Consider the following 10,628-nt stretch of genomic DNA (forward strand, 5'->3'; position numbering starts at 1 on the left):
GGAGCTCTCCTGACGCGCTGGTTCGAGCGCTGGGCGCGTTCTTCCGCCTCTCCCCTCTAGAAGGAATGGCTAAGTGCCAAACAGGGCAGACTGTCCGTCTCAGTTTTACAACTAAAGCAAAGGTTGCAACGGAGAGGTTCCTTGAGGAGATAAAAAAAGGGGGTTAAAAAAGTCATTCTTCCCCCGAACAAGCAAAAAAAAATCCACTCTTGAAACACCGTTAAAAGATGTTGTAATATAAAGCCATATGCAGCCCTGAGGTTCACATTTGTATCACCAGCTTTCCCTAACACTATAAATAACCTACTGTAACCACCAGTGCATAGAGTTAATCCTGGTGTGTCTGCTAATGAGGCTAAACATGAGTGTGAAACCCTTCTGACTCCTTAGTTTTTAATCTGGTGTCATAAGCACTGGATAATCTTTAAAACTTTACAAATAAGGTGAAGGACTACCGAAGACACTGCAGCTGTTTTGTACTTGCTTAATTTTTGTGTTGATTCTAATGCTTTGTACCTGTGTTCTTACACTGCTTTTTTTCGACTTTTTTGGAAAAGCTCCAAAACTAATGTGCTAAATATGACCCTGTTTGTGCCTGATTCTGAAACCTGAGAAAAGCTCATTTTCAGTTGTAAGTACTATTTCATACAAGATGTTCACAAGAAAGAGACTGCAGTCTTATGTAGCAGCAAATTAAATAAAGGTTGTTCCTTTTCATGGAAACCAGTGTTTTTCTTTAGCCTGTTTTTCTACAACTTTCACTTGTGTGTAACTCTTAACAAAATCAAGTATTTCACTAGTGTTTTTTTATTTACAAGCAATTTTCTGAGGGCTACTGTATCCTGTGTAAGAGACAATGTATTAAGGTATATTGTCCAGAACTGCAATTTTTTAATGCCCTTTTTTACTCTGACTTTCACTACAGTTCAATGTAACACATTTCCAAGTCAGTGCTGCACTCTGCTTAAGGGGAGTTTGAATGAGCACACTTGAAATAACTTTAGCAACACTCTTGGGCAACAGAAGGAAAGATGGAGCAGTCTACAGCCTACTATCCAGTATCTAGAATATGTAGAAACAGAATTTGTGTTAAAGCCTAAGATATGTAAACCCATCCAGCTAGACTGGTGAATCTAGGAGGTAAATATTACTAGATGCTGAAGCCCAGCTGTCACATTCTTGTATACTGCTTATATGTCTTCTGCAAAGTTGAAATTTCATTTTTCATTGTAGAAAAGTTCTCATTTGTGGCAATTAGCTGCAGCCTTTGTAAGCATCAGAAATAAACATTTCTTGTCTTCCCTGTAAAAATATGTGCAAAATAACCTCTGTGGTTTTTCAATTCCAGTAGTGTGTCATAGCTATTAGTATGATTATTTCATGAATTTCACTTTGCAAAATGCTAGCTTTAAGAATATTTTAAACTAGTACAACTTAGTTATTCTAATTAATACTATGTACTCGTTTTAACATTTGAGATCAAATATCAAGGCTGCAGTGACATCTTGTGGCATTTTTTTGTAAAGAAGCATTTTCTTGTGCATTTTAGCACTATATCCTTTTTTATCACAGATTTTTAAAATATATATTTTAGATACCATGTTCAAAATCCTGTGTTGCATTAACCATAATTTCAACAGAACATTCAGAGGTGGTGATGATTATGTTTAGACTCCAAAATATTACCAAATGACATAGATAATCTCTCAGAGAAATAATCACATACATATGATTTTGTTTAAGATATAACTTTTTGGTAATGAATTTTCAGTAAAGAATCCTAAGACATTTTTAAAACTACCAAGGGATAAAAAACCCCACTTTTAAAAAATAAGCAAATAACCCCTTTTGGTTCCAAAGTACAGTGAATTATGGCTGGAGCTTAAGTCTTATCTTTGTATTTTCTTTGCTAAGACTAAATGATTAAGGCTGTTGGTTATTTTATGCCTTTTCTTCCTTCATAAGTAGGCCTTATCTAAATTAAATGAATGTATGTGCCAACAAGTACACATTTTTTTAAAAAAAAGAAATCTTGGTGCTTCTCATGAGTATGCAAACTGTGAGCTTACTTTAGACATCTTAACACTTAAAATTTTGGTCAATAATCTGAGAATAAACACATCACAAGTCTGCTTTCTGTATTTTATTTTACAATGGTGCAAATTAAATGGAATGGTATCATTAAAAGCTTGTTCTATTAATTCTTTCACTGATACAGAAGAAATCAAAACAACTCCTTCGCTCCAACAAAGAGCCCAATACTAAGGTTTGGCTGAGTTGACAGTTCATTTCACATTTCAAAAATAAGGTTAACAACGACTGTGAGTCTTCACAACTCTAGCTGATACTGCACAGAACAGAAATAATGGAAATTTGCATTTCTGGAAAGATCATAGACCTGTTTGTATACTACTTAGCACTACAGCACAATAATTAAAAACTACTTTGCACTATTACAACAAAATTAAGCAGACTTTACATTGCCATGTTAAGATTCTGCCCTTTAAATCTTACAAAAGTACTAGGAAGACTTCACTGAACAGAAATCAAATCCTTTAATACTGATAGAACAAGGCAAAAGATTCCTTCATTCCCCCAAAGACTCACACCCTGCTGTAAAGAACTTGTCATATTTTCACTCTTTTTTCAGCTAACTTATTACAAATCATTATAGACTTATATACCATTTGTGCAGATCCTATTTGTGTACCAGGTATTAGCTGTGACTGGTTGCCCACAGCTACCTTTGAACTGATTCTAAGAATCAATTAAAAGCTGATGCAGATGAAACTAAATCTGCTTTGGATGCCAAATCTGATTCTGTGACCCAGGAAAATATTTGTCTTTTATTCTTTCCTCCATACACACAAAAAAAAAAAGCCCAACCCTTCTGCAACTTCATTGGAAAAGTTTTGCCCTGTCTATGTCAATAGAAGGTTTCCAGAATTACAGAGTCCCAATCCAACAAAAGCCATTAACAGCAGCTCTGTTTCTTGCTATAAATAATGTCAGGGAATTCAGAGACTGATAATAGTCCATCCCTGTCAAATATCACTGTACCTTAAAATACTTTTTTTCATAATGCTTTACCCATTTATTGTACATTTTAACTCTGTTGTCATAGCCACCAAAAACAGAGGAAAGAAGCAACTAAAAAGTAAATACTCATTGAAAGAGTAGCTAAAAAACCAGTAGACCTGTAAAATTACAAAATGTGCACTGTAATAAATGTTGAACACCCTGTTCTTACTAGGAACTGTAAATAAGAAATCTTTAACTAATTGAGGATTTTCCTGGGTGCATGTTTGTAACAACGTATATGCAAAATATCAAAATAAAACTACGTACTAAAGAGATATTAATAACTAACATTCCATCCCCTTTTCTGGCTGCTTATATAAGTTTCATATTTCATGTATTCATGTTTCTTATATTTCCAACCTCTAGAATTTACCTTTCAGCTGCTTGCAATGTTTCAGCAACTCCAGGCAAATCAATAATAGAAAAAAAAGCCACAGTAGAGATCATTTTCCATTAACTGAGCAGGAGTAGATATTGTAGGCAATGGTTTAAGGACTATCTGAGATTAAGGTGAGGTACTCTTCTGGCTTTCATAGCAGCTTCAAGAACATCTCAGAACACCAAGTAGCTTATATACAAACTTCAGGAGGGTTTGTACAGGAGGCCAGAAGCCTGGCCAGCAGTTCACTGTAGCTCTTCTACAGCTTCACTGGAAACTGGGTAGGAGCAGGTGAGGAGTGGGAAGGCAAGGAAGCATCTCAAAATATAACTGTCACAAATATGCCTAGACCTCATTTCACTGGATAGGTATATTTAAGGGAAAAAAATCCAAATGTTAAGATCTGAAGAATAGGAGTGCATTTTTGTCTGCATGTTTCTGAAGAACTGACCTAATTCATTGGAGTAGCTTTTCAGGTTTTAAGAAAAGAGGATGATTTTATCACAGCTAAGCATGACTACATATTCTTTAATTTTTCTCCAAACTTATCTTTGTGAATTAGTTAGAAAGGAAAGAAAATACATAAAAAGCTTACTGGAAACAAAATCAGAGGCTACAAAGAGGGATGGCCAAGATGCAGTAATTACACCTTCTTCTCTCCTTGAACTCAGTACAGTTCACTGAGTATTGTTTAACATTTAACACCTTAAATTCATTGGCTTACATTTTATTTTTGTGATTGGCATAATTAGGAAAACCAAACTGAGAAATCATGATATTAGAATATTTTAAGGGCATGCCATCATAAATATTAACGAGTTTATTTACACAGTAGGATCTCTGTAACAAATGCTCTGCTCGGTGCCACATTCCAGAATAGCCACTGTTAGTGTCTTTTTCTAAATTTCTTATGTCAACAGGCTTCACAAACACTCCTGAAGGCTTTCCAGTATGCTTGGCTACCAGAAAATTCATGGCAATATCATCACAGTTTTGAGTTTCATCTATTAAGGCGTAAACTGCTTCTGGCTGCTGTTGAAAGTCTTCTAAATAGCCACTGTGAAAAAATGCTGCACCGATGAGCACCATGGAATACTGATCTCCATTGCCAAACCCAGGGTTCTGCAGCTCAAAGCTGCCATAACTGTAGACGCCTGAAGGAGTAGAAATGTGCTTTCTAGGAACAAATCCCACTATATGCTCTGGAAATTGCTGAAAGAAAAAAAGAAATTCAACACATGTTTCACAGTGTGGGGTTCACTTAAGTGTGTTCATAAGAGAGATTTATGTATTTTTTAAATGAAAGGAGGACAACATTATTGCCAGGAAAGAATTAAATTGTTGGCATATGGTCCCTTTGATCTGCATAAATGTTGCAATTAAGTACAGTTCCACAAAACTGATAGTCTGCCTCATTCCACATCACATAGTGCCAACAAAACATTTACCCACAATTGGCAGCTGTGTATTTGGCATGGAAAATAACTTTACAGACAATTTCTCGTGTTTTGCAAAACAAAACACACAGAGTACTATGCATTTAAATAAAGTCAGCAGTTAGCAACTTCATGGTTTTGTAAAGTAAGAGTTAAAATTTTAAAGTTACAGATACTACTAAAAAACAAATTTTAGAAACTTTGCAATTTCTATTCAACACTTCAAACTTCCTAAAATCTAACTTTAAAGCTAGAAAACTAATGGTAAAACAGCGTGATACAGTATTGCTCTAACTAAAACTATTAATCTCAAGTGCAGCTCACAAATACTGCCTGCCAAGATGCAAAACATTACCTGCCAAACGGAAAAGGCAAAAGCAAGGTCATGAGCACTGACTAGTGTGTCATCATCCATCATTAAAACAGCTGAAGGGAGGAAAATGAGAGAAAAACATTGAATTGATTAAATACAAAAGATTAAATACATCACCACAGTATGCAGCACAATATTTGACAAATGAAATATAAAATTTCGACAACTATTAAGCTGAATTGCAATTCCTTGAAAGTAGATTGGTGAAACATAATTAGATTTCAAAGCTAAAGCAAGGTTACAGCTTTGTGGTAACTGGAAGCAAACCTAAGTTCTAGATTATTTGCCAGGCTGTTACAAAACTCAGCAACCTTTGATCATCTGTAGTACAGCTGGAGAAATACGTGTTAGAAAACCTTTGGGAGTGTTTGGCAAAGCAACTTAAAATTCTACTAATCTTGTTAAAGATACAAGTAGAATAGAGTTAGATACTTTTCTTTAGCATTTACACTATGTAAGCAAGTTAAATTGCCCAGGCAACATTCAGTATTTTCAAGTACAGAAGGAAGACTCTTTGCCTTACGTTTTAGACAAAAGACTACCAGGAAGTGGAAAAGGAAGGATATTCTTAGATCTGAACTGCAGATGCATTAAAATTTTTAAAGTTGTCAGTTAGCACAGATCTTACTACAGTAAGTAAAACACTTGGGAAATTGAAGTTTCCAGTGTCTTTCTAGAAATCATGTGTTTGGACTAGCAGGCATGATAGGAAGGGGGCAATAAATACAATTACCTTTACTAATCATGAGTAAGGTCAGGTCTGTAATGCAACATATTGGGGGTTTTTCCACTTGAAACAAACAGGATTTATTGTTGTACACGTCCTAGAAAGAGCTTAGGAAGAATATTTAGATGAATACCCAGGAGACTGGAGAAGGTACTCTTAAATAAAAGGGTGTGTCATTTGAGATAGAAAGCCAGACAGCTGGGGAGGGAAGTTTCTCAGAAGAGCAGAACATGCTTGAGAATTTAGTCTTAAGAGGAATGGACTAAATCAAGTCTTTATCAGATGACTTAAGTCCAGATTAGTGCAGACACTCAACAAATAACATGCATTTTGAATTTCAGTTTATGGTACAGAAGGAAGAGCAGCTGAACTACCTACGTCTGCCTCACAAAGGAAATGGAGAACTGTTGCAAAAGACCTTGAAATGCATTTGATATTCCTCTTTTCTTTCCTTTACTCTTCACTGGGGGCCTGTGGTGGTGTGCACCTGATGTGATAACACAGGGTTCCTCTATACTACCCACACTCTATGAAGTGGTCCACAAGATCCATTGATTTATTACACACTATAACTCAACCATCTCTCTCTTAATTCAGATTTCAAGCATGAAAATAATATTAGTAATAGTGATATGAACTGCTGATTACCTTTTGTTTCCAGGTCAGGGAAATTCTGCAGTCTGTTTCTCATACGATTTACAGTTTGAACTTTAAAGACAACAGGGACAGGATGAGGCCCCAAGGAATTCCACATTTCCTCTGGTGTCTTCTCACCAATGTTGTTCCACACCACAATTACTTTATGTAGGTGGGGGATTGCTTGATAATGATTTAAAAGCTTTAGCAGTAAGTCAGTTCTATTGTATGTCTGCATAATAAGAGTGAATGAATCCAGGGCAGACTGAATCTGGGTTTTTGGTTCCCTTCTCGAGTTGGGCAATTTGTCATCTTTGATAGTGGGAAGCAAAGCTGTTAAAGCACCTGCCACAAGAAGCAAGACGATGATCACCACAGAGGTGAAGCGCAGTAGGCGGATTCCCATAACTCTTCCTGGAAGCTTACAGAAGTGAAAACACCTTGAAAACAAGTAACAGGAAAGGAAGTCACTAAACCCATGTACAGTGTCCTATCTTGATCAAAACTCCCAAAATATTAAGTACATTTTCACTTAAATAAGTAAATAAGGAGAACTTTAGCAATTTGGCAAATTACTTTCAGCTGTCAAGACAGGTGTTTCTGGTACCCAGTTTGTGTGTTTACTTGCTTTTCACTCTTCTTGGTTAAGCTTGGATTTCATTGTTTTGTGAAATAATTCTAGAGTAGTTCTTTAGTGTTCATTATTTCCTATTTTCTCAGTACTAAATTTTGGATTGAACATTTACATACCTCAGCAAGTCTATCCAGCTGTAAGTAGAAAGCTAACTGTGAGTGTAGATTTAGTTTAAGGCAGAGGTTTCTGGATCCTTGTGATCTTGGAACTAAACAGAAGCTCTTGAAAAGCAGCTTCTAGAAAGATAGCCCCTCAAATGTTCTTCACACAGTGATAGGATATCCTGAGTTGGAAAGGACTCATGAGGATCATTGAAGTCTAGCTCCTGGCTCTGCACAGGAAAGGCCCCAAAATTCCACCATGTGCCTGAGGGCATTGTCCAAACACATCAGGCTTGGTGCTGTGACAGTTTCCCTGGGGAGCCTGTTCCAGTGCCTAACCACCCTCTGGCTAAGATAGCTAGATATTTCCTACTTCCCAGCCTAAACCCCCTGCCACAGCTTCATGCCATTCCCTTGATTCCTGTCACTGGTCACCAGAGCCATGAGATCCGTGCTTTGCCCCTCCACTTCCCCTAGCTAGGAAGCTGTAGGCAGCTGGGAGGCCTCACAGACCCTTCTCCAGGCTGAACAGAGCAAGTGACCTCAGCCACTCCTCAGACAGTTTCCCCTCAAGGCCCTTCACTATCTTCATAGCTCTTCTTTGGACACTCTCTAAGAGCTTTATATCCTTCTTATACTGTATTCTTAAAAAACTGCACAGAACAACCATGAGGTGAGGCTGCATCAGCACACAGCGGGACAACCCCTCCCTTGCCCGGCTGCCTGTGCTGTCCCTGGTGCCCCCAGGACAGGGCTGTCCCTCCTGGCTGCCAGGGCACTCCTGGCTCGTGTCCAACTTGCCACTGACCAGGACCCCAGGGCCCTTTCCACAGCGCTGCTCTCCAGCCTCTTAGTTGCCCAGTCTCTCTGTCTAGGTGCAGAGTTTGGCACTTGTCTTTGTTGCACTTCATACAGTTTTCCTTTTCTCCTTCTTTACTTGCAAGATTAGTGCATAGAAACTGAATAGAAGATGAACATTCTAAGCTTGCTACTAACTCATCTATACATATTATTTTAATACCATTACTCATATATGCATATTATTCATGTTACTTTGTGAGTAATTTCTAGGTTTTCAGCAGGGAATTCTGATCAAATTCAGTGATCCAGGACAGCCAAACAAGTACAATTTTTGAGAGAGTATCTGTGTGGGTTTTCTTCGCAGAATTTTGAATAATTTCTTTCCAAACTGCAAATAACTTGCTTGAAAATATGAAAGTAATAAGTCTAAAATGCCTCACAGCTTACCTCATTGTTGCCACATAGGATTGTTTTCCCAGCTTGTTTTTACAGGGCAGTTGTTTGTGATCTTTGAATCTGCTGGAAATTAAAGGGATTCTGTAACTGGAGATCAACAGTTATCCACATGCTACCCAGCATGCTTTTACAAGTAAAAGGTCCTCCAATTATTGACTGATATATGCATTCATGGCAATTATCCCATTCCTTTTCCTGATGCTCAGTTGAATAGTTATCTCTGCCTTTCAATGAACACTCCTGAAAGAAGTCATTACACCAGATGGTTAAAAAGAAAAGAACAGTCTGTTTCTCTGCTTGTAAAATTGCTGCTTTGTGCCAGTGCAATGTCTGTGTGTTCCACCCCTAAGTTCAGCTATGGAGACACAAGTAGGTCTTCAGAACCTGACAGGTGTTTCTGTGCTCACCAGGCACCACTAAAATATATATTTGGCTACCACAGTCAGGCAAACACAATTTTATCCCAATAATATTTTATTTTCTGGGTCATCCCCTTCACATTCTCACTAAGATTATCAGTTGGATCAGAGGTTTAAGACACAGCATTTTGGTCTCCCATGAGGTTTGGCAGCTTGGAAAATATGAGTGCAAGCACATAAAAGAAGGATATACAGGACTCAGGACAGCAATATAGGAAAGCTGTGGTCCTAGGTTGTTGGAGAGATTTTTGTTCCTTTAAAACTTGCCAAACAACCAAAGAGTTGTTAATTTTGATTTGAGAATGGTACTATGAAAGCTTAGAGCAATTAGAATTTGTTGAATAATTGGACCTCTGTGAAATTCCATAAGAGTAATTTGTTTAGGCTATATAAATTTGCTTCTTAAAATTACAGATTTGTTATTGTCTATATACCAATCTGAATATGTCCACATATACAGGTCTCCCTAAATCTGATTGTCCACATATACAAATCTCCCCAAATTACTATTACTTTGTGACAAGAGGTCACTGAAACTATTTCCAGAAGCTAACTGCTTGTTCTGGTTGCTTCATTTCATAGGGAACAAACAATCATGCCTGACTTCTAAAAATTATTAGCAGCAGTGGCAACACAGCATTTATGAGATCCACTATATTGCCATCAAATATGCTTTTGAAGAAGTGAACCTCAGATCCTCTTTCAGCAGTTTGCAACCTAGTTGCAACACTTACCAATGCTATCGTAATGATTAATTCAACTTTAAAAGCATACTTAAAACGAGAATATAAATACTGCTTGCTGTTTATGAGACTTTGCTTGCCATACCTTCTAGTGCTTACAATAGGTGTAGTGATAGGCAATTATGACATTACTATATATTCTCAAAATAAACGTCTGTTGAGGTGTTTTAAAATTAGCATCATTGCACTTTCCAACAAGCAAATGCAGATAAGATGCCAATTAAGTTATGAAATTTCAATGCCAGATTGACGTCTTTTTAAAAATCATACAATACTACCTGCAGAGAACACAAAATTGACGAAAATAAAATCCCTACATCAACGACCACTATTTTAATCCTCGTTTCAAGAAAAAGAGTTCTCGAACGGGGTCCCCTCCCTTGGCGGGCAACACCTCTTGACAGCACCCCGCAGTAGTTGGGTGCAGCCAGGCAGCAGCACCGCCCGGCACCGCACGCCCCGCTCGTCGCCCCTCGCCCACAGCTTCGCTCACGTTCCGCAGGCGCCGCTATCGCCGCTTCTCCCGGCCGGGCTGTGCTTCCCAGGGGTCACCGGCAGCACGGCAGGGCAGGGCGGAGGAGGCACCGGCCCAGCCCCGCCGCTCAGCCCCGCACAAGCCGCTCCGGTGACTCAGGGGCGGCCGTGCGGGACCACGGCAGCGCTACGGCGGCGCCGCCGTGCCCGCTTCCTGCGGTGCGTCCCTGCGCTTCCTCCCGGCAGGCTCCGGATTGTAGTCCTGGGTCCTGAGCGGGCGGAGCGCTCCGGCGGCTCTGGCTGTCACACGCCGAGAGCGCTGCCCCGCCGCCCCCGCCCCGTGCCGAGCGCTGCCACAACAGCTGCAC

At 38.9% G+C, this 10,628-nt stretch overlaps 1 protein-coding gene across 3 annotated transcripts; it reads right to left on the reverse strand.

Annotated features, from left to right (window-relative positions):
• Positions 1 to 2,128: 2,128 nt before the first annotated feature.
• EXTL2 (exostosin like glycosyltransferase 2) lies at positions 2,129 to 10,484 on the reverse strand. 3 transcript variants are annotated; one of them, XM_066555788.1, is made up of 5 exons: positions 10,280 to 10,484; positions 8,616 to 8,684; positions 6,645 to 7,072; positions 5,252 to 5,322; positions 2,129 to 4,672 (listed from the first exon to the last, which is right to left on the reverse strand). In XM_066555788.1, exons 2-5 carry the CDS (start codon positions 8,618 to 8,620, stop codon positions 4,181 to 4,183), a joined length of 996 nt encoding a protein of 331 aa, XP_066411885.1. In that variant the 5' UTR covers positions 8,621 to 8,684; positions 10,280 to 10,484; the 3' UTR covers positions 2,129 to 4,180. The 3 variants fall into 3 exon arrangements, with proteins under 3 accessions (XP_066411885.1, XP_066411883.1, XP_066411884.1); XM_066555786.1 differs by having other exon boundaries at positions 8,616 to 8,687; XM_066555787.1 differs by having other exon boundaries at positions 8,616 to 8,864.
• Positions 10,485 to 10,628: the final 144 nt, after the last annotated feature.

This window comes from Molothrus aeneus, chromosome 9 (assembly GCF_037042795.1).
Source record: "Molothrus aeneus isolate 106 chromosome 9, BPBGC_Maene_1.0, whole genome shotgun sequence".
In the NCBI taxonomy this organism is placed as follows: domain Eukaryota; kingdom Metazoa; phylum Chordata; class Aves; order Passeriformes; family Icteridae; genus Molothrus; species Molothrus aeneus.